The 24,760-nt window shown below is 36.5% G+C and overlaps 1 protein-coding gene across 5 annotated transcripts in view; it reads right to left on the bottom strand.

The window, feature by feature from the left end:
• CABCOCO1 (ciliary associated calcium binding coiled-coil 1) overlaps positions 1-24,760 on the bottom strand; it is a 171,695-nt gene that overhangs the window by 93,800 nt on the left and 53,135 nt on the right. For 4 of the 5 annotated variants that reach the window (XM_061161600.1, XM_061161601.1, XM_061161602.1 and 1 more), the window contains one exon: positions 19,887-19,959. In XM_061161600.1, the coding sequence (XP_061017583.1) occupies positions 19,887-19,959 (73 nt within the window). Of the gene's footprint in view, positions 1-8,447; positions 8,574-19,886; positions 19,960-24,760 lie in introns of all 5 variants that reach the window. The other variant, XR_009696062.1, reaches the window with a different exon arrangement.

Here is a 24,760-nt window from a genome sequence, read left to right as displayed (position 1 = left end):
AAGACTGCCTTGGATAGTAGTCATTTTGACAATTGATTCTTCTAATTCAAGAACATGGTATATTTTTCCATCTCTTTGTATTATCTGTTTCTTTCATCAGCATCTTATAATATGCAGAGTACAAGTCTTTTGTATCTGTAGGTAGGTTTATTCCTAGGAATTTTATTCTTTCTGATGCTATGGTTAAATGGGACTGTTTCTCTGATTTCTCTTTCTGATCGTTCATTCTTACTGTATAGGAATGCAGGGATAGATAATTGTCAGTGTACAGAAATGCAACAGATTTCTATGTGTTAATTTTGTGTCCTACAACTTTACTGAATTCATTTAGAGTAGTTTTCCAGTAACATCTTTAGGGTTTTCTATGTATAGTATCATGTCATCAGCAAATAGTGACAGTTTTATTTCTTATTTTCCAATCTGGATTCCTTCTGTTTCTTTTTCTTCTCTGATTGCTGTGGCCAGGGCTTCCAAAACTATGTTGAATAAAAGTGGTGAAAGTGGACATCCTTGTCTTGTTTCTGCTCTTAAAGGAAGTGCTTTCAGCTTTCCACCATTGAGTACAGTATCAGCTGTAGGTTTGTCATGTGTGTATGTGTGTGTTAGTTGTTCAGTCGTGTCCAACTCTTTGTGACCCCGTGAACTGTACCCCACCAGGCTCCCCTGTCCATGGAATTCTCCAGGCAAGAATACTGGAGTGGGTTGCTATTCCCTTTTTTTAGGGGATCTTCCCAACCCAGGATCTAACCTGGGCTTCCTGCATTGCAGGTGAATTCTTTACCATCTGAGTCACCAGCTTTGCCCACAGGTTTGTCATATATGGCCTTTATTATGTTGAGGTGTGCTCCCTATATGCCCAATTTCTAGAGAGTTTTTATCATAAACTGGTGTTGAATTTTGTCAAAAGCTTTTTCTGGATTTACTGAGACAATCATATTGTTTTTAAGGCAATCTTTTTTTTCATGCATTTAAACCATTAAATTTAAATTAAATTTGGCATTAAATTTGATATAGCTGGATTAATACATACCATATTTGTTTCTGCTTTTTATTTGCTGCCCTTGTATTTTGTTCTTAATTTTTTTTTATTATTATTATTTTTTTTGTCATACATTGATATGAATCAGCCATAGATTTACATGTATTCCCAATCCCGATCCCCCCTCCCACCTCCCTCTCCACCTGATTCCTCTAGGTCTTCCCAGTGCACCAGGTCCGAGCACTTGTCTCATGCATCCCACCTGGGCTGGTGATCTGTTTCACCATAGATAGTATACATGCTGTTCTTTTGAAATATCCCACCCTCACATTCTCCCACAGAGTTCAAAAGTCTGTTCTGTATTTCTGTGCCTCTTTTTCTGTTTTGCATATAGGGTTATCGTTACCATCTTTCTAAATTCCATATATATGTGTTAGTATGCTGTAATGTTCTTTATCTTTCTGGCTTACTTCACTCTGTATAAGGGGCTCCAGTTTCATCCATCTCATTAGGACTGGTTCAAATGAATTCTTTTTAATGGCTGAGTAATATTCCATGGTGTATATGTACCACAGCTTCCTTATCCATTCATCTGCTGATGGGTATCTAGGTTGCTTCCATGTCCTGGCTATTATAAACAGTGCTGCGATGAACATTGGGGTGCACGTCTCTCTTTTAGATCTGGTTTCCTCAGTGTGTATGCCCAGAAGTGGGATTGCTGGGTCATATGGCAGTTCTATTTCCAGTTTTTTAAGAAATCTCCACACTGTTTTCCATAGCGGCTGTACTAGTTTGCATTCCCACCAACAGTGTAAGAGGGTTCCCTTTTCTCCACACCCTCTCCAGCATTTATTGCTTGTAGACTTTTGGATAGCAGCCATCCTGACTGGCGTGTAATGGTACCTCATTGTGGTTTTGATTTGCATTTCTCTAATAATGAGTGATGTTGAGCATCTTTTCATGTGTTTGTTAGCCATCTGTATGTCTTCTTTGGAGAAATGTCTGTTTAGTTCTTTGGCCCATTTTTTGATTGGGTCATTTATTTTTCTGGAATTGAGCTTCAGGAGTTGCTTGTATATTTTTGAGATTAATCCTTTGTCTGTTTCTTCATTTGCTATTATTTTCTCCCAATCTGAGGGCTGTCTTTTCACCTTACTTATAGTTTCCTTTGTAGTGCAAAAGCTTTTAAGTTTCATTAGGTCCCATTTGTTTATTTTTGCTTTTATTTCCAATATTCTGGGAGGTGGGTCATAGAGGATCTTGCTGTGATTTATGTCGGAGAGTGTTTTGCCTATGTTCTCCTCTAGGAGTTTTATAGTTTCTGGTCTTACATTTAGATCTTTAATCCATTTTGAGTTTATTTTTGTGTATGGTGTTAGAAAGTGTTCTAGTTTCATTCTTTTACAAGTGGTTGACCAGTTATCCCAGCACCACTTGTTAAAGAGGTTGTCTTTTTTCCATTGTATATCCTTGCCTCCTTTGTCAAAGATAAGGTGTCCATAGGTCCGTGGATTTATCTCTGGGCTTTCTATTCTGTTCCATTGATCTATATTTCTGTCTTTGTGCCAGTACCATACTGTCTTGATGACTGTGGCTTTGTAGTAGAGTCTGAAGTCAGGCAGGTTGATTCCTCCAGTTCCATTCTTCTTTCTCAAGATTACTTTGGCTATTCGAGGTTGTTTGTATTTCCATACAAATTGTGAAATTCTTTGGTCTAGTTCTGTGAAAAATACCGTTGGTAGCTTGATAGGGATTGCATTGAATCTATAGATTGCTTTGGGTAGAATAGCCATTTTGACAATATTGATTCTTCCAATCCATGAACACGGTAGGTTTCTCCATCTGTTTGTGTCCTCTTTGATTTCTTTCATCAGTGTTTTATAGTTTTCTATGTATAGGTCTTTTGTTTCTTTAGGTAGATATACTCCTAAGTATTTTATTCTTGTTGCAATGGTGAATGGTATTGTTTCCTTAATTTCTCTTTCTGTTTTTTCATTGTTAGTATATAGGAATGCAAGGGATTTCTGTGTGTTAATTTTATATCCTGCAACTTTACTATATTCATTGATTAGCTCTAGTAATTTTCTGGTAGAGTCTTTAGGGTTTTCTATGTAGAGGATCATGTCATCCGCAAACAGTGAGAGTTTTACTTCTTCTTTTCCTATCTGGATTCCTTTTACTTCTTTTTCTGCTCTGATTGCTGTGGCCAGAACTTCCAACACTATGTTGAATAGTAATGGTGAGAGTGGGCACCCTTGTCTTGTTCCTGATTTCAGGGGAAATGCTTTCAATTTTTCACCATTGAGGGTGATGCTTGCTGTGGGTTTGTCATATATAGCTTTTATTATGTTGAGGTATGTTCCTTCTATTCCTGCTTTCTGGAGAGTTTTAATCATAAATGGGTGTTGAATTTTGTCAAAGGCTTTCTCTGCATCTATTGAGAGAATCATATGGTTTTTATCTTTCAATTTGTTAATGTGGTGTATTACATTGATTGATTTGCGGATATTAAAGAATCCTTGCATTCCTGGGATAAAGCCCACTTGGTCATGGTGTATGATTTTTTTAATATGTTGTTGGATTCTGTTTGCTAGAATTTTGTTGGGGAAGGTTCATAGCATTACAGGCTTACCTCAAGAAACAAGAAAAAAACCAAATAAATAACCTAACTCTACACCTAAAGCAACTAGGGAAGGAAGAAATGAAGAACCCCAGGGTTAGCAGAAGGAAAGAAATCTTAAAAATCAGGGCAGAAATAAATGCAAAAGAAACTAAAGAGACCATAGCAAAAATCAACAAAGCTAAAAGCTGGTTTTTTGAAAAAATAAACAAAATTGACAAACCATTAGCAAGACTCATTAAGAAACAAAGAGAGAAAAACCAAATTAACAAAATTAAAAATGAAAATGGAGAGATCACAACAGACAACACTGAAATACAAAGGATCATTAGAGACTACTACCAGCAGCTCTATGCCAATAAAATGGACAACTTGGAAGAAATGGACAAATTCTTAGAAAAGTATAACTTTCCAAAACTGAACCAGGAAGAAATAGAAGATCTTAACAGACCCATCACAAGCAAGGAAATCGAAACTGTAATCAAAAATCTTCCAGCAAACAAAAGCCCAGGACCAGATGGCTTCACAGCTGAATTCTACCAAAAATTTAGAGAAGAGCTAACACCTATCTTACTCAAACTCTTCCAGAAAATTGCAGAGGAAGGTAAGCTTCCAAACTCATTCTATGAGGCCACCATCGCCCTAATTCCAAAACCAGACAAAGATGCCACAAAAAAAGAAAACTACAGGCCAATATCACTGATGAACATAGATGCAAAAATCCTTAACAAAATTCTAGCAAAATTTTGTTCTTAATTTTGTCTTTCACTCTTTCCTTACCTTTCCGTTTTTAATTGAAAATTCTATATAATTACATTTTGTTTCCATTTCTTAGCATATTACTTTTTTAGTGATGTTCTCTAGTTTTCAATATCCACTTACAGCCAATCCAAGTTCAATTTTAAATATTAATAATAGTATACTGCTTCATGGGCAGTGTAAGAGCCTTATAAAAACAAAATAAACCTATTCCTTCTGTGTTGTCCCTTATATCCATCATGAAATTCATGTCACTTATAGATAAGCATATATATATATATATATAATCAAATGCATTATTATTATTTAAACAAATTTTACTCTTAGATAAATTAAGAAAAAAGAAAATAAAAAGTTCTTATTTTACCTTCATTTAATCCTTCTTTGATGCACTTCTTTACTTTATGCAGATCTAAGATTATGACCTATATTATTTCACCTCTTTAAATAACTTTCTTCTAACATTTCTTGCAAGCCAGGTCTACTGGCAACAAATTCCCTCAGGACTATTTGTTTGAGAAAGCCTTCCTTTTTCACTTCTTAAGGATAATTTCACAATGTATAGAATTCTAGGTTGGTAGCTTTTTTTTCTTTCAACACTAAACACTTCACTCATTTCTTACTTGTATGGTTTCAGAGAAATTGAAAGTAATTCTTATACTGGTTCCTACAGGTTGAGTTGTTTCCCCCCTCCCCCACTCCTTTCAGAATTTTTCTTTATCTTTGATTTTACATAGTTTAAAAATTACATGCCTAGGTATAATTTTTTGGCATTTATCATCTTTGGGGTTCTCTGACCTCCCAGGATGTAGGGAAATTCATCTGGGGAAAATTTCATTCATTATTGAATGAATATTTCAAATATTTCTTCTGTTCCTTTCTCTCCTTCTACTCCTGCTTTTCCCACTATATGTATGTTATACCTTTTGTAGTTGTCCTGTAGACCTTGGATATAGTCTGTTCCATTTTTTTTTTTTTCTCTTTCAGTGTTTGTTTTCTTTGGTTTTTGGTTTGAGGATTCTTTTGATAATATCCTCTAGCTCAGAGATTCTTTCCTCAGTTGTTTCCAGATTACCAATAAGCTCATCAAAAGTATTCCTCTTTTCTTTTATAGTATTTTAGTATGAAGTATATAATCAACCAAATATTGAAGAAGGATAACAATAAGAAGGCACTGGCATAGTAGATATCAAGAAATTATTTAATGGTATGGTAATTAAAGCAGGGGGATATTCTGACAGGAATTCACAAATAAACCAATGGGATTACTGTTCAAAATGAGTCAAACTGAGCATTAAGAATAGTAATTAATATGGATCAAACAAAACAAAAACAAAATAAAATCTATTTCAGTTTCCTATTCTTGCTACAACAAATTACCACAAACAGTGGCTTAAATTAACACACATTTATTTTACAGTTCTAGAAGTCAGAAGTCCTCAACTTAATGTGTTGAAGAGGTTTCATTCAGTTCAGAGACTCTACAGGAGAATCTGTTTCCTTGCCTTATTCAGCTCCTAGCTGCTGTTGCTAAGTCACATCAGCCGTGTCCGACTCTGTGTGACCCCATAGACGGCAGCCCACCAGGCTCTCCTGTCCCTGGGATTCTCCAGGCAAGAAAACTGGAATGGGTTGCCATTTCCTTCTCCAATACATGGACGTGAAAAGTGAAAGTGAAGTCTCTCAGTCGTGTCCAACTCTTCGTGACCCCACGGACTGTAGCCTACCAGGCTCCTCCGTCCATGGGATTTTCCAGGCAAGAGTACGGGAGTGGGTTGCCATTGCCTTCTCTATCAGTTCCTAGAGGGCACATGAATTCCTTGGCTCCTTGCCTCTTCCTCCATCTTCAAAGCCAACAATGTAGCATATTCAAATATCTCCCCTTGTCACCTGACTCTCTCTTTCCTCTCTTTTCCTCTTAGGAGGAACATGATTACATTCAGCCAACTTGGATAATCCTCCCATCTCAAAGCCTTCAGCTTAATCATATCTGCAAAAACCTCTTTCACATGTAAGATTACATATAGACAGGTTCCAGGAATTGGTATGTAGGTATCTTGAAATGATGGGAGGGAAATTAATTATTCAGTCTACCATCATCACTTTTGAAGTATACTAAAAATCCAATGTATTATTTTAAAAACTATTAGAGAAAGGGAGAGAATAAGAAACCTATTCTGCCTTTTCCATATGAACTGTATCTCATTTTAATAATTGAAGAGTGAAAGTTTCTGTTTCTACAAATATTGAGCTCATAAATTAAGAAAGAATGACAAAATATTAAAAGAGAAAAAGAAAATGGAAAGAAAACCAGACACTGTTTGTGTCTTAAGATTGTACAAAACCACCTTCAAATCAGTCTTGCTAAACATCTGAAGTGAAATTTAGTTAGCCTTCCAACACTAACTGTGTTCTGGAAATAAGGAAGAGATACCACAAAAATGGAGTCAAATTTAGGTAAAATTTAGTCAAATGTCAGTAAATTCTATAGGACAGAAGATCTAAAGTCTTCAACAAATAAAGTGCTCAATTTTCTTTGTATTATTCTTGCACATTTTGTTAGGTTCATTCCTACATATTTTATGGTTTTCATTATTACCAATGTGATCCTTTTCTTCGAGGCTATTACAAAAATACAGGAAAATAGTCTTTTCTTAATGAAGGTTTCTTACCATACCATCTGCAAACAATGACAGCTTTGTATCTTGTTTTTCAACACCTTCCTTTTTATTCTAATTTGACTTCTTTTTTGTTTTATCAAATTGTTGAGGAACTAAAAATCCAGTGTTGGGTAAAAATAATCAGCCTTGCCTTGTTCCTTGTTCCTTGGGTATTTTAATGGTTTCATTAAGACATTTTAGAGAGATTTCAGTTTTTGGTATATTCTATGAGTTGAGTGTAAACCTACATTATGGACTAACTAGAGTCTTTTTAAAATGAGAAATGGATATTTATCAAATGTTTTACTGTATCTATTGAGATCATCATTTGTTTTTTTCTTCCTGTAATCTGATAATGTACTGAATTACATTAATAGATATCCCAGTGTTAAACCATCCTTCCATATCTGGAATAAACACTATCCGAACATCTAATCCTTTGCCATATTTCACTTCATAATATTTAGTTAAGATTAATGCATCTATAATATTTTCATAACTGTGATTACCTACAATTTTGTGTTATTCTTTTCTATTTCTGATTATAATTCATTACTGATTCACAGGATAAATTTAAAGCTTTCTCAAGATTACACTAACTTCAGAGAATGAGTTGAAAGCATTCCATCTCCTTCTATGCTCTATAATAACTTATATAAAAGGGAATTATTTACTCTTAGAAATTTTGGTACATGTCCATCCAAAACTCCCTAATTATCCGGACACCCAACAAGGACCTACAATATAGCACCTTCTCAATGTTATGTGGCAGCCTAGATGGGAAGGGAGTTTGGGGAGAATCCCTTTGCTGTTCCCCTGAAACTATCACAACATTATTTGCTAATTGGCTATATCCCAAGACAAAATAAAAATTAAAAAAATTTTTTGGTAGAACTAGCCTATAAAACCTATATCTGATGGCATTTTTATGTGTTGAGTGTTCAATATTTTATAGGTTTAACATTCTATTAAGATTTTCTACACTCTCAAGTAAATTTGTATTTCTCAAGTAAAATTTACTGTTCCCTGAATATTGCTTTTTCTGGATTTTCAAGCCTATCAACAGAAAATTGATAGTTTATAAACATTTTCAAATCTCATTTTAAATAAACAAGATCTCTATCAGTTCATTTGTCAAGAAAACAATAAACTTTCAAACTTTTGTGAGACTATTAATCAGAGTTTAGATCTTCTACCATTTGCTCTATCAACTCGGTTCCTTAGCTGTCATTTGATCTGTTCAGAGTTTCATGAATCTCTTATAATTTTATTTTCCTCAAATACTTGTTGATTTTGTGCTGCCAGCTGACCTTCACATTAGATGATCCTTGCTCATTTGTCTGTGGATGTCTGGTTTGCCAACCTTGCCTTTAGACACTGTAGGGGAGGCATAAAGAATGATGGTTAGGTAGATGAGGCAGTAACTTACATTCAGGGTGTACTCACTGTCACTTCTGAACATCAATGGCCAACTTCAGAACTGCCCTCCTCTTTAGTGTCAACACCCATAATAGCTTCTTTAGCATTGAAATGAATGCCACAGAATCCCAGTGTCCTGTATAAGCAGCAGAAAGTAAATGGGTTAAATGGTGTAGCTGCTGTACTTGCTTTCATCAGGTCAGTTCAGTTCAGTCACTCAGTCATGTCCAACTCTTCATGAGCCCATGGACTGCAGCACACCAGACTTCCCTGTTCATCACCAACTCCCAGAGCTTACTCAAACTCATGTCCATTGAGTCGGTGATGTAATCCAACCATCTCATCCTATGTTGTCCCCTTCTCCTCGTGCCGTCCATCTTTCCCAGCATCAGGGTCTTTTCCAATGAGTCAGTTCTTTGCACCAGGTGGACAAAGTACTGGAGTTTCAGCTTCAGCATCAGTCCTTCCAATGAATATTCAGGACTCATTTCCTTTAGGATGGACTGGTTTGATCTCCTTGCAGTCCAAGGGGCTCTCAAGAGTCTTCTCCAACACCACAGTTCAAAAGCATCAATTCTTCAACGCTCAGCTTTCTTTATAGTCCAACTCTTACATCCATACACGACTACTGGAAAAACCATAGCTTTGACTTGATGGACCTTTGCTGGCAAAGTAATGTCTCTCCTTTTTAATATGCTCTCTAGGTGAGTCATAACTTTTCTTCCAAGGAGCAAGCGTCATTTAATTTCCTGGATGCAGTCATCATCTGCAGTGATTTTGGAGCCACCCAAAATAGAGTCTCTCACTGTTTCCACTCTTTCCCCATCTATTTGCCATGAAGTGATGGGACCAGATGCCATGATCTTAGTTTTCTGAATGTTGAGCTTTAAGCCAACTTTTTCACTCTCCTCTTGCACTTTTATCAAGAGGCTCTTTAGTTCTTCTTTGCTTTCTGCCATAGGGTGGTGTCATCTGCATATCTGAGGTTTTTGATATTTCTTTTGGCAATCTTGATTCCAGCTTGCGCTTCATCCAGCCCAGCATTTCTCATGATATATTCTGCATATAAGCTAAATAAGCAGGGTGACAATATATAGCCTTGATATACTCCTTCCCCGATTTGAAACCAGTCTGCTGTTCCATGTCCAGTTCTAACTGTTGCTTCTTGACCTGCATACAGATTTCTCAGGAGGCAGGTAAGGTGGTCTAGTATTCCCATCTCTTTAAGAATTTTCCAGTTTGTTGTGATCCACACAAAGGCTTTGGCATAGTTAATAAACCAGAAGTAGATATTTTTCTGGAACTCTCTTGCTTTTTCAATGATCCAACGGATGTTGGCAATTTGATCTCTGGTTCCTCTGCCTTTTTTAAATCCAGCTTGAACATCTGGAAGTTCATGGTTCACGTACTGTCGAAGCCTGGCTTGGAGAATTTTGAGCCTTACTTTGCTAGCATGTGAGATGACTGCAATTGTGTGGTAGTTTGAGCATTCTTTGGCCTTGCATTTCTTTGGGATTGGAATGAAAACTGACCTGAAAGTAATGCTTTCATCATTTTCCCTCTCAAAGTTTCTCTCATTTCTGTATCTACTTAGGATGCTTAAAGAAATGTAGCATTAACTCTGTAGCATCTTTTCAGTACATATGGGGCTACAGTTTCATCTAATCAATAATCTATCATTGATGTCATCAAACCTCTTATCTATAGCATTCTGAATTTTGAAAATTTTGGTCTTTTATAGGATTTTGGATGCAAGAGGAACTGTACATGTGTGCTTAGTTCATTCTTTTGATAAAACCACTCTTCCCTTTGGAAAAGTTCTTCCTGCTTCTTTGGGGCTCTATTCATGTTCTTTCACCCATTCAGTATGGTCAACTTGGGTCTTCTAATAATATCACTCCTCTGGTCACAGTGACTAACTGAGAGCAGACATATAACGCAAACACAGAAAATAATACTGGGAGGAGGAGTGTCTCTTTCTTTTGGAGGTGCTAAACTGGAGCTGCCTCTTTTCATGTCCACCAGCAGCTGGAGGAAGCCAGACTGCAATAGAAAGGAGCGAGGCCCTTCAGAAAAAAGAAATGAAAAAAGTCTGGGGAAGATGAGAGACTGAACCACATGCATGCATATACAGATCCACATGTACATACACACTCAGTAACATGGTTGACTATGAGATCCACTTGGTTTTAGTCTGGCTTTCACCTCTGCATTTACCTGTTAGTGACTTCCCTGGGAGTTCAGTTGGTAAAGAATCTGCCTGCAATGCAGGAGACCAGGGTTCAATCCTCGGGTTGGGAAGATCCCCTGGTGAAGTGAATGTCAACCTACTTCAGTATCCTTGCCTGGAGAATTCCATGGACAGAGAAGCCTGGTGTGCTGCAGTCCATGGGGTCCCAAATGTTGGACGTGACTGAGTGACTAAGCACACAAGCACATGACCTAATAAGATATCTTCTCCTTTTTTTAATTAATTGAACTATTTTGAGTGGAATTTCTTTTGCCTGCACCAAAAAAATATACTTTCTGGCTAACTCATTCACAGCCTTTAGATTTCCTCTTATACTTCATTTGTTAATGGAAGCCACCCTATATTGTAACTACTTAATCATCTCTCTCCTCTCATTCGACAATAAACTCCATGAGGACAAGGATCGTTGCTTGTCACTGTATATCCCTGGAACTTTTGTACAAGACCTAGAGCATAATAGGAACTGGATCACATCAACATGTGGAATAATGAATAAATGTTGTAACTGTATCATCATTTTAGTAGATGCCCAGCAGTAGACACCTTGTTAGAACCATGTATTTGGGTATCTGCTGTAAGTTTTTGATCATCATCATTGCTACTATCCAGTAGGGTTCTTTGTGTACAAGTATTCACTGTTTCTCCTAGTTTTCAGGTAACAAAAGCAAAGGACATAGCAGTTTCCAGGTTTCCGGGTGGGCCCTCAAGGCCATAGAAAATATACACTCCTTAAGGCAGGAGTCCCAAACCTCTGGGATCTAATGCCTGATGATTTGAGGTGGAGCCCAGAAACAACGTGTATAATAAATGTAATATACTCGAATCATCCTGAAACCATGCCCCTCAACCTGGTCCATGGAAAAACTGTCTTCCACAAAACCAGTCCCTAGTGCCATACAGGTTGGGGACTGCTGCCTTAAGGAGATTCTGGTTCCCTTATAGTTGTTATGTATGTGGATCTGTATCTAATCGTATTGCCAAAACAATAGACTTGGAGAGTTCTTGGCTTGGGTGATTAAAAGGAAATTCTCATCTCTATAAATAAAGTGTCACACAATACTTCATCCTCTAAGATGGCTACAACTACAGGTATCTATCTGCTGCCTGTGTTCTCTGCTCCATTCTGTCATTATTCTAGCTCATTCTAGTTGTTTACAACCTTTTTCATCATATATTTATATGCAAACTATTGAATGAACTACAAAACATGCTGCTTATAGAACTATATATATTATATTTCTAGATTATGAAAAATCTCAGGTCAAGAATAATGAATTACCAAAAATGTGCCTCTATGACCTAATATGAAATTTCTTTAAAAAGGTGAGTAGAAATAGCTAGAAACAATTGCTAAAATCAAAAATACAAATTCAATTTTCTTTAAAACCCAAGAAAAGATTTGAGTATGATTTATTTATGTTCTCTATTAATAATTAAAATTTTTTAGCAATTATTCTTAGAGGTGATTTATGTGTTTTGTTATAATCATCTATCCATAACTAAGAAACAAACTAAATTTCGTCAGTGTTACTTAACTTGAATGCTTGCCTGAGATATAAGTTTGGAACACTTATATGGCTGTTGTATGGCCCTTGGTTGGTTCCAGAGCCCTGAGGTCAGCATGAATAATTACGTTATTGGACCAGGCCTCTATGAAAGGTTGTTAATTTAAAAAAGGTATTTGCATCAAACATTACCAGAAACTTCTTCAGTGCTATAAAATAATCATAGTATAACATTTGCTTTGGTTAATCCTTTAAAATTATATGAATGATCTAATTCTTGAAGACCCAACATCCTTTCCTTAAGGAAATTTTTTTACAGCTCTGGTCAACTTGGGGAAAATACAAAAGACAATAGAAAATAAATGTTTCAATCCTTGTCTACTTTCTCCATTTTTTCTTTCCATAAGCACAAATGTCACCTAAATATAACCTTACAACAGAGAAGAAAGGCACGGTTGTGTAATTAACAAAGAGAAAGGAAGTTCTTCATGAAAATTTTCTTTCTTCATGATTCTAAGTATCTGTGTATGCTGCCGTTGAAGCCACTACCATTTTCCCAAAGTTTTGCTGAGTAGATAAGATAGGGTTGTATGCCAAACAGATGATTATTACAATGCTGTCATTCTATATGATGTAATTCTGAAATGGAAATTTTTTCAGTGAAACTATTGTCAAGTGACACCTAATTTAAGATACAGAATGAGGAGACTGCAAAGAAGAAATTTTAAGGAAAGTCAAAAGCAAAAAGGGTTCCTTGTTTTCCTTCAGCTCATTTAAAAGGCCAACAGTAGAACAAGTACCCAAATGGATAGTGAGACACCATGATTCAGGTGTTTAATGAAGTCAGCAATTTATAAACTGCAGAATAACAATACTAGGGAAGACCAAATGGCTGGCATATTGCATCTGTGTCTTAATATCAGGAAAATTATAAAGATAATGTAAATATCCCCTTATTCACTTTATTTCTGACCATGACCATTCCTGTATCCTCGTTTTCTAGTTGAGACTCTAAAGAGCACTTTTTGCTCTTTGGGAGCCAAGATGGCGGAGGAGTAGGACGGGGAGACCACTTTCTCAACTACAAATTCATCAAAAGAATAACTGAACGCAGAGCAAACTTCGCAAAACAACTTCTGATCGCTAGCTGAGGTCATCAGGCGCCCAGAAAAGCAGCCCATTGTCTTCGAAAGGAGGGCTGTATAGTTGGAGAAGTCCTGAGACTACAGGAAGAATAAAACTGAAATCCAGAGGCAGGAGACTTAAGCCCAAAACCTGAGAACACCAGAAAACTCCTGACTACATGGAACTTTAAGTAATAAGTGACTGTCCAAAAGCCTCCATACCTACACTGAAACCAACCACCACCCAAGAGCCAATAAGTTTTAGAGCAAGACATACCACGCAAATTCTCCAGCAACGCAGGAACATAGCCCTGAACATCAACATACAGGCTGCCCAAGGTCACACCTAACACATAGACCCATCTCAAAACTCATTACTGGGCACTCCATTGCTCTCCAAAGAGAAGAAATCAAGTTCCACGCACCAGAACACTGACGCAAGCTTCCCTAACCAGGAAATCTTGACAAGCCAATCGTCTAACCCCACCCACTGGGTTAATCCTCCACAACAAAAAGGAACCACAGACCTCCAGAATACAGAAAGCCCACTCCAGATACAGCAATCTAAACAAGTTGAAAAGGCAAAAAAATACCCAACAGGTAAAGGAACATGAAAAATGCCCACCAAGTCAAACAAAAGAGGAGGAGATAGGGAATCTACCTGAAAAAGAATTTAGAATAACGATAATAAAAATGATCCAAAATCTTGAAAACAAAATGGAGTTACAGATAAATAGCCTGGAAACAAAGATTGAAAAGATTCAAGAACTGTTTAATAAAGACCTAGAAGAAATAAAAAAGAGTCAATTAAAAATGAATAATGCAATGAATGAGATCAAAAACACTTTGGAGGGAACCAAGAGTAGAATAACGGAGGCAGAAGATAGGATAAGTGAGGTAGAAGATAAAATGGTGGAAATAAATGAAGCAGAGAGGAAAAAAGAAAAAAGGATCAAAAGAAATGAGGACAACCTCAGGGACCTCTGGGACACTGTGAAACGCCCCAACATTCGAATCATAGGAGTTCCAGAAGAAGAAGACAAAAAGAAAGGCCATGAGAAAATACTCGAGGAGATAATAGCTGAAAACTTCCCTAAAATGGGGAAGGAAATAGCCACCCAAATCCAAGAAACCCAGAGAGTCCCAAACAGGATAAACCCAAGGCGAAACAAATTAACAAAGATCAAACACAAAGAACAAATATTAAAAGCAGCAAGGGAAAAACAACAAATAACACACAAAGGGATTCCCATAAGGATAACAGCTGATCTATCAATAGAAACCCTCCAGGCCAGAAGGGAATGGCAGGACATACTGAAAGTAATGAAAGAGAATAACCTACAACCTAGATTACTGTATCCAGCAAGGATCTCATTCAGATATGAAGGAGAATTCAAAAGCTTTACAGATAAGCAAAAGCTGAGAGAATTCAGCACCACCAAACCAGCTCTTCAACAAATGCTAAAGGATCTTCTCTAGACAGGAAATGCAGAAAGGTTGTATAAACGTGAACCCAAAACAACAAAGTAAATGGCAACGGGACCACACCTATCAATAATTACCCTAAATGTAAATGGGTTGAATGCCCCAACCAAAAGACAAAGATTGGCTGAATGGATACAAAAACAAGACCCCTATATATGCTGTCTACAAGAGACCCACCTCAAAACAAGAGACACATACAGACTAAAAGTGAAGGGCTGGAAAAAAATATTTCATGCAAACGGAGACCAAAAGAAAGCAGGAGTCGCAATACTCATATCAGATAAAATAGACTTTCAAATAAAGGATGTGAAAAGAGACAAAGAAGGACACTACATAATGATCAAAGGATCAATCCAAGAACAAGATATAACAATTATAAATATATATGCACCCAACTTAGGAGCACCACAATATGTACGGCAAACGCTAATGAGTATGAAAGAGGAAATTAATAGTAACACAATAATAGTGGGAGACTTTAATACCCCACTCACAACTATGGATAGATCAACTAAACAGAAAATTAACAAGGAAACACAAACCTTAAATGACACAATGGACCAGCTAGACCTAATTGATATCTATAGGACATTTCACCCCAAAACAATCAACTTCACCTTTTTCTCAAGTGCACACGGAACATTCTCCAGAATAGATCACATCCTGGGCCATAAATCTGGTCTTGGAAAATTCAAAAAAATTGAAATCATTCCAGTCATCTTTTCTGACCACAGTGCAGTAAGATTAGATCTCAATTACAGGAAAAAAATTGTTAAAACTTCAAACATATGGAGGCTAAATAACACGCTTCTGAATAACCAACAAATCATTGAAGAAATCAAAAAAGAAATCAAAATATGTATAGAAATGAATGAAAATGAAAACACAACAACCCAAAACCTATGGGACACTGTAAAAGCAGTGCTAAGGGGAAGGTTCATAGCATTACAGGCTCACATCAAGAAACAAGAAAAAAACCAAATAAATAACCTAACTCTACACCTAAAGCAATTAGAGAAGGAAGAAATGAAGAACCCCAGAGTTAGCAGAAGGAAAGAAATCTTAAAAATCAGGGCAGAAATAAATGCAAAAGAAACTAAAGAGACCATAGCAAAAATCAACAAAGCTAAAAGCTGGTTTTTTGAAAAAATAAACAAAATTGACAAACCATTAGCAAGACTCATTAAGAAACAAAGAGAGAAAAACCAAATTAACAAAATTAGAAATGAAAATGGAGAGATCACAACAGACAACACTGAAATACAAAGGATCATAAGAGACTACTACCAGCAGCTCTATGCCAATAAAATGGACAACTTGGAAGAAATGGACAAATTCTTAGAAAAGTATAACTTTCCAAAACTGAACCAGGAAGAAATAGAAGATCTTAACAGACCCATCACAAGCAAGGAAGTCGAAACTGTCATCAAAAATCTTCTAGCAAACAAAAGCCCAGGACCAGATGGCTTCACAGCTGAATTCTACCAAAAATTTAGAGAAGAGCTAACACCTATCTTACTCAAACTCTTCCAGAAAATTGCAGAAGAAGGTAAGCTTCCAAACTCATTCTATGAGGCCACCATCACCCTAATTCCAAAACCAGACAAAGATGCCACAAAAAAAGAAAACTACAGGCCAATATCACTGATGAACATAGATGCAAAAATCCTTAACAAAATTCTAGCAAACAGAATCCAACAACATATTAAAAAAATCATACACCATGACCAAGTGGGCTTTATCCCAGGAATGCAAGGATTCTTTAATATCCGCAAATCAATCAATGTAATACACCACATTAACAAATTGAAAGATAAAAACCATATGATTCTCTCAATAGATGCAGAGAAAGCCTTTGACAAAATTCAACACTCATTTATGATTAAAACTCTCCAAAAAGCAGGAATAGAAGGAACATACCTCAACATAATAAAATCTATATATGACAAACCCACAGCAAGCATCACCCTCAATGGTGAAAAATTGAAGGCATTTCCCCTGAAATCAGGAACAAGACAAGGGTGCCCACTCTCACCACTACTATTCAACATAGTGTTGGAAGTTCTGGCCACAGCAATCAGAGCAGAAAAAGAAGTAAAAGGAATCCAGATAGGAAAAGAAGAAGTAAAACTCTCACTGTTTGCGGATGACATGATCCTCTACATAGAAAACCCTAAAGACTCTACCAGAAAATTACTAGAGCTAATCAATGAATATAGTAAAGTTGCAGGATATAAAATTAACACACAGAAATCCCTTGCATTCCTATATACTAACAATGAAAAAACAGAAAGAGAAATTAAGGAAACAATACCATTCACCATTGCAACAAGAATAAAATACTTAGGAGTATATCTACCTAAAGAAACAAAAGACCTATACATAGAAAACTATAAAACACTGATGAAAGAAATCAAAGAGGACACAAACAGATGGAGAAACCTACCGTGTTCATGGATTGGAAGAATCAATATTGTCAAAATGGCTATTCTACCCAAAGCAATCTATAGATTCAATGCAATCCCTATCAAGCTACCAACGGTATTTTTCACAGAACTAGACCAAAGAATTTCACAATTTGTATGGAAATACAAACAACCTCGAATAGCCAAAGTAATCTTGAGAAAGAAGAATGGAACTGGAGGAATCAACCTGCCTGACTTCAGACTCTACTACAAAGCCACAGTCATCAAGACAGTATGGTACTGGCACAAAGACAGAAATATAGATCAATGGAACAGAATAGAAAGCCCAGAGATAAATCCACGGACCTATGGACACCTTATCTTTGACAAAGGAGGCAAGGATATACAATGGAAAAAAGACAACCTCTTTAACAAGTGGTGCTGGGATAACTGGTCAACCACTTGTAAAAGAATGAAACTAGAACACTTTCTAACACCATACACAAAAATAAACTCAAAATGGATTAAAGATCTAAATGTAAGACCAGAAACTATAAAACTCCTAGAGGAGAACATAGGCAAAACACTCTCCGACATAAATCACAGCAAGATCCTCTATGACCCACCTCCCAGAATATTGGAAATAAAAGCAAAAATAAACAAATGGGACCTAATGAAACTTAAAAGCTTTTGCACTACAAAGGAAACTATAAGTAAGGTGAAAAGACAGCCCTCAGATTGGGAGAAAATAATAGCAAATGAAGAAACAGACAAAGGATTAATCTCAAAAATATACAAGCAACTCCTGAAGCTCAATTCCAGAAAAATAAATGACCCAATCAAAAAATGGGCCAAAGAACTAAACAGACATTTCTCCAAAGAAGACATACAGATGGCTAACAAACACATGAAAAGATGCTCAACATCACTCATTATTAGAGAAATGCAAATCAAAACCACAATGAGGTACCATTACACGCCAGTCAGGATGGCTGCTATCCAAAAGTCTACAAGCAATAAATGCTGGAGAGGGTGTGGAGAAAAGGGAACCCTCTTACACTGTTGGTGGGAATGCAAACTAGTACAGCCGCTATGGAAAACAGTGTGGAGATTTCTTAAAAAACTGGAAATAGAACTGCCATATGACCCAGCAATCCCACTTCTGGGCATACACACTGAGGAAACCAGATCTGAAAGAGACACGTGCACCCCAATGTTCATCGCAGCACTGTTTATAATAGCCAGGACATGGAAGCAACCTAGATGCCCATCAGCAGATGAATGGATAAGGAAGCTGTGGTACATATACACCATGGAATATTACTCAGCCATTAAAAAGAATCCATTTGAACCAGTCCTAATGAGATGGATGAAGCTGGAGCCCATTATACAGAGTGAAGTAAGCCAGAAAGATAAAGAACATTACAGCATACTAACACATATATATGGAATTTAGAAAGGTGGTAACGATAACCCTATATGCAGAACAGAAAAAGAGACACAGAAATACAGAACAGACTTTTGAACTTTGTGGGAGAATGTGAGGGTGGGATATTTCAAAAGAACAGCATGTATACTATCTATGGTGAAACAGATCACCAGCCCAGGTGGGATGCATGAGACAAGTGCTCGGACCTGGTGCACTGGGAAGACCTAGAGGAATCGGGTGGAGAGGGAGGTGGGAGGGGGGATCGGGATTGGGAATACATGTAAATCCATGGCTGATTCATATCAATGTATGACAAAACCCACTGGAAAAAAAAATAATAATAATAATTAAATAAATAAAGAGCACTTTTTATGGCATCTATAGAGTCGGATCTGACTGAGCAACTGTAAGTACAGCACCGCCTTCATAAGATGTTCTCTTATCATGGATTCATTTCTAGTAATTATGAATATGTGATTATATGTAAGAGTGTTCAAAAATATCTTTAGGTAAACCATTTCTTGTAGAACTGCTATTATATGCACTGTTACTGAATCACTTATGTAGTATTAAGAGGCATTGCTATGTGCCCTGCATTATACTATATGTTGCATAGTAAAACAGCACATGATTCTTAGCTTCAAGGAATACAGTTGGATTATGTCAATTATATCAATCCTTGGGAAACAATTAGAAAACCATATAATGTGATGTAAATGTACATGCTTATTGGTGTGCTAAGAGTAGCCAATATTCAGCAGAAAGAGATAAATTGGAATAAAATAATAGAATGTGATTAAACAGTTTGTCTAAACCCTTCCTTTGAGATGCGATGTAATTAAGGAAGGTTTGCTTCGTTGAGAAAGTGGGATTTGAATTAGGCCTTAAACAATGAGTACACTGAAAATAAATGTGAAATTAGAGGAGATTTAACTGAATTAATTTATCTCACTTTTCCTGATTTTATTTGTATGAAGACACACATACTCTATCCAACTGAGCTTTGTCAAATAATCCATAAATACATAAAGTATATGTGATTAACAATGCTTTTAATGCCAAAAGACAGCTTATTTTCTTAATCCAAAGCTCACTTTGTGTAATTACTCTTTTTGCAAACTACTAGTTGGTTATATTAACACTTGAGTAATCTTGACAAGAAGTTGCTTTAAGCAGTTAAAGATCCAGATGCTGATCAGCATGCATTAAGTGATTCAGCTTAATTGGTTCCATCTAGATAAATTACTTACCTCAGTTGCTATCACAATTTCTTCCCTGGCAGAGAAGAACAGAAACTCATACAGCTTGTAGTGTTGAAATAAGCTGAAACACAAAATAAATGTGGAAAACTGATAAATTTATTTTAGGGAAAAAAGCAAATTTATAAGAATATTTAATACAGGAAAGTTGAATGCATTGACCAAGCTAAAGATATTAAACACTAATATGGTATCAGTCACCTCCACTACTTCAAAATATGTTGCCCAGAAATGCTAAGAAATGTAAAGGCTTATTTTCTGATACACTGACAATATAACAGTACCTAAATTAGTATCGGTAAACTAATCTGTGATGAATGGATAGGTTTGGGGTAGATTTCATCTTGATTTTTCTTGGCTCACAACCAAATAATGCAATGCACCTAAACACCAACCTTCATGTTCTTTTTCATGTTTTGTTCCAAACTGGAATCAATTTCCTCTCATATGAATAGCACTGAATTCTAAGGCTACTTCCATATCAATTATACCTCTCATGGTCTCAAACTGTTTCAAGATTAATCTCTAATAACACCCAAAAAATGATGTAATGTTAACTGAACTACTTTTTAGAAGATGTCTGATTTTCTTAAAGAATATTTGATTACACATCAAAGGCAGGAATTAACTTAAGAAAGATAATTTCTTTAGCTCCTACCCTAAAGACTAGGTGGTCAGTGCATAAAAACTATAAAGAGATAAAAGACAGGAGTTTCTTAAAATATATGTATTTCTAGTAAGGTTAAAGATCTCAGCAATGTGTTACTGAGAGTTAAAAATTTACTGAAAGGTTGACTTTTAATATCCTGTTTGTGATAATATTTGAATTTTTCTAATTCTCTTCCTGCTGGTTGGGAAAATTAATAGACTCATAATACAGTGAAATGCCAAAGAACAAAAAATTGTCTTAGTGGTTTCTCTTTCACTCTGGTGCCTTTTGCTATTTAAGAAAATTGATTTTAATATAACTGAGAAATTAACATTTGCAAAATGTAGCTACAGAGCATGTATAATAATGGCTTCTCCTGTATGCTGTAATGGATCAAAGTTTCAATTCATTTGAAATCAATGAAGAAATCCTCAGGCAGCTGGGTCTCTCTGAGTTATATTAGCAGTTGATCTCACTACTAACACAATCCATTTAAAAAGTGATGTGTGTGCAGATCAGTCATGTTTTTTTTCTTTTTTACTACATTCAAATTAGTCATCAACATTCAGAAAACTAAGTTAGATTTTGACATTACTTTGATTTGTTGGCTAGAAAATACATTAAGATTAGTGACATCTGATGATCCAATGAAGCAAAATACATTCAAACCCACCTTCCCTTACACTGGTTACCTAGAAAAAGCTTTAAGATTAAAACTATTACATTGTCAATAACTGACTCTGAGTAGAAAAATAAGACTGTAGAGTATTTTGGAAAGAGCTTGGCTTCTTTTCAGTTAACTGGTAATAAAACTTTCTTTTCCCCATCTTGTGTCACTCAATGAAGTCAATTCATAAACCTTCCTTCCTGCAATTTTATAATCTTTCTACTTTATTCTCCTTATTGCATATAGTTATTAGATTAGTATTAGTTGCTCAGCTGTGTCCAACTCTTTGTGACCCCACAGACTGCAGCCCACCAGGCTGCCCTGTCCATGGAATTCTCCAGGCAAGAATACTAGAGTGGGTTGCCATTCCCTTCTCTAGGGGATCTTCCAGATCCAGGGATTGAACTTGGGTCTCCCTCATTACAGGCGGATCCTGAACCACCAGGGAAGTCATTATTAGATACTCCCATACTAAAAGGGAAGTTCACTTCTTACACTGAAAATAAAATGCATGACTTGGCTGCAGTGGTCAAAGAGGCGAAGCTGGGCAAGGTCAGGGCTACATAGTGAGACAGGCAAGGAGAGGGGCCACCTAAGGGAGGCACTGACTCAGCTGCTGGTCAGGTCACCCCCAGAGCCTTGATCTGGTCCCACCACAGCTGGGTCCTCTCACTTTACCAGGGAGACTTACATGGGAACAAAGTATCACTTCTGAAATAGGAATGTATTTTTTACCTCTACCTTTGAACTTCCAGTTGACTCAAATCCCTAGATTATTTTGTCAAACATCTGTCTTAGTCTTAAATCAAAAGGAGAGGACTCAGAATAAAAATGGGTCAAGATACCTGACTCCACAGCAGGAAGTGCACGTGTGCAAAGAGGGACAGTGTTGCTTTTCTTATATTGGGTATATGTCTGTGCACACTACCTTCACCTGATTTCTACAGAATACATAGAATACACAATGACAGAAGTGTCCTTGAAGCCGATAGATATCTCAATGATGTCTTATGTTAAAAAGCTATGTACATATTACTCAGATTACTCAGTACTCATAGCAATGTTGGGAAGGAATTTTGGTATTCATTTTTAAATTCATAAACCACCTTATATTGATAGAGTATATGGTGTAGACTTATTAAGAGCATCAAATGAAATCTCAATTTTATTGTCAGTTAAGTTTCATGTGCAATAAGTCATGTTATAAAAAGCACTCTCTCAAAATTGACTAGGGCTATCACTGGTTGATTAAACTTAATTATCAGGCTAAAATGAAACATGTTTTTTAAATTAACTAATTTATTATTTTACTTTACAATATTGTATTGGTTTTGCCATACACTGACTTGAATCCTCCATGGGTGTTCATGTGTTCCCCATCCTGAATCCCCCTCCCACCTCCCTTCCCATCCCATCCCTTTGGGTCATCCCAGTGCACCAGCCCTGAGCACCCTGTCTCATGCATTGAACCTGGACTGGTGATTCGTTTCACATATGATAACTTACATGTTTCAATGCCGTTCTCCCATATCATCCTGCCCTCACCCTCTCCCACAGAGTCCAAAAGACTGTTCAATACATCTGTGTCTCTTTTGCTATCTTGCATACAGGGTTATCGTTACCATCTTTCTAAATTCCATATATATGCATTAGTATACTGTATTGGTGTTTTTCTTTCTGGCTTACTGCACTCTGTATAATAGCCTCCAGTTTCATCCACCTCATTAGAACTGACTCAAATGTATTCTTTTTAATGGCTGAGTAATATTCTATTGTGTATATGTACCATAGCTTTCTTATCCATTCATCTGCTGATGGGCGTCTAGGTTGCTTCCATGTCCTGGCTATTATAAACAGTGCCACAATGAACATTGGGGTACATGTGTCTCTTTCAGTTCTGGTTTCCTCAGTGTGTATGCCCAGCAGTGGGATTGCTGGGTCATATGGCAGTTCTATTTCCAGTTTTTTAAGGAATCTCCACAATGTTCTCCATAGTGACTGTACTAGTCTGCATTCCCACCAACAGTGTAAGATGGTTCCCTTTTCTCCACACCCTCTCCAGCATTTATTGCTTGTAGACTTTGGGATAGCAGCCATTCTGACTGGTGTGAAGTGGTACCTCATTGTGGTTTTGATTTGCATGTCTCTGATAATGAGTGATGTTGAGCATCTTTTCATGTGTTTGTTAGCCATCTGTATGTCTTCTTTGGAGAAATGTCTGTTTAGTTCTTTGGCCCACTTTTTGACAAACCCTCAGCAAACATTATCCTCAATGGTGAAAAACTGAAAGCATTTCCCCTCTCACCACTACTATTCAACATAGTTTTGGAAGTTTTAGCCACAGCAATCAGAGCAGAAAAGGAAATAAAAGGAATCCAGATTGGAAAAGAAGAAGTAAAACTCTGACTGTTTGCAGATGACATGATCCTCTACAGAGAAATCCCTAAAGACTCCACCAGAAAATTACTAGAGCTAATCAAGGAATATAGTAAAGTTGCAGGATATAAAATTAACACACAGAAATCCCTTGCATTCCTATACACTAACAATGAGAAAACAGAAAGAGAAATTAAGGAAACAGTTCCATTCACCACTGCAACAACAACAACAAAAAAATAAAATACTTAGGAATATATCTACCTAAAGAAACAAAAGACCTATATATAGAAAACTATAAAACACTGGTGAAAGAAATCAAAGAGGACACAAATAGATGGAGAAATATACCATGTTCATTGATCAGAAGAATCAATATTGTGAAAATGAGTATACTATCCAAAGCAATCTATAGATTCAGTGCAATCCCCATCAGGCTACCAATGGTATTTTCAGAGAAGTAGAACAAATAATTTCACAATTTGTATGGAAATACAAAAAAAAAAAAAAACCAACACCAAAAATAAACAAAAAAAACACCTCAAATAGCTAAAGCAATCTTGAGAAAGAAGAGTGGAACTGGAGGAATCAACCTGCCTGACTTCAGTCTCTACTACAAAGCCACAGTCATCAAGACAGTATGGTACTGGCACAAAGACAGAAATATAGATCAATGGAACAGAATAGAAAGCCTAGAGATAAATCCATGCATCTATGGACACCTTATCTTTGACAAAGGAGGCAAGAATATACAATGGAAAAAAGACAACCTCTTTAACAAGTGGTGGTGGGAAAGCTGGTCAACCACTTGCAAAAAGAATGAAACTAGAACACTTTCTAACACCATACACAAAAATAAACTCAAAATGGATTAAAGATCTAAACATAAGACCAGAAACCACTAAACTCCTAGAGGAAAACATAGGCAAAACACTCTCCGACATAAACCACAGCAGGATCCTCTATGACCCACCTCCCAGAATATTGGAAATAAAAGCAAAAATAAACAAATGGGACCTAATTAAAATTAAAAGCTTCTGCACAACAAAGGAAACTATAAGCAAGGTGAAAAGACAGCCTTCAGAATGGGAGAAAATAATAGCAAATGAAGCAACAGACAAAGAATTAATCTCAAAAATATACAAGCAACTCCTGTAGCTCAATTCCAGAAAA

The sequence above is a fragment of the Dama dama genome, chromosome 15, assembly GCF_033118175.1.
Source record: "Dama dama isolate Ldn47 chromosome 15, ASM3311817v1, whole genome shotgun sequence".
Lineage (NCBI taxonomy): Eukaryota > Metazoa > Chordata > Mammalia > Artiodactyla > Cervidae > Dama > Dama dama.
The sequence above is the reverse complement of the archived record's forward strand: the minus strand, read 5'-3'. Positions and strand labels throughout refer to the sequence as shown.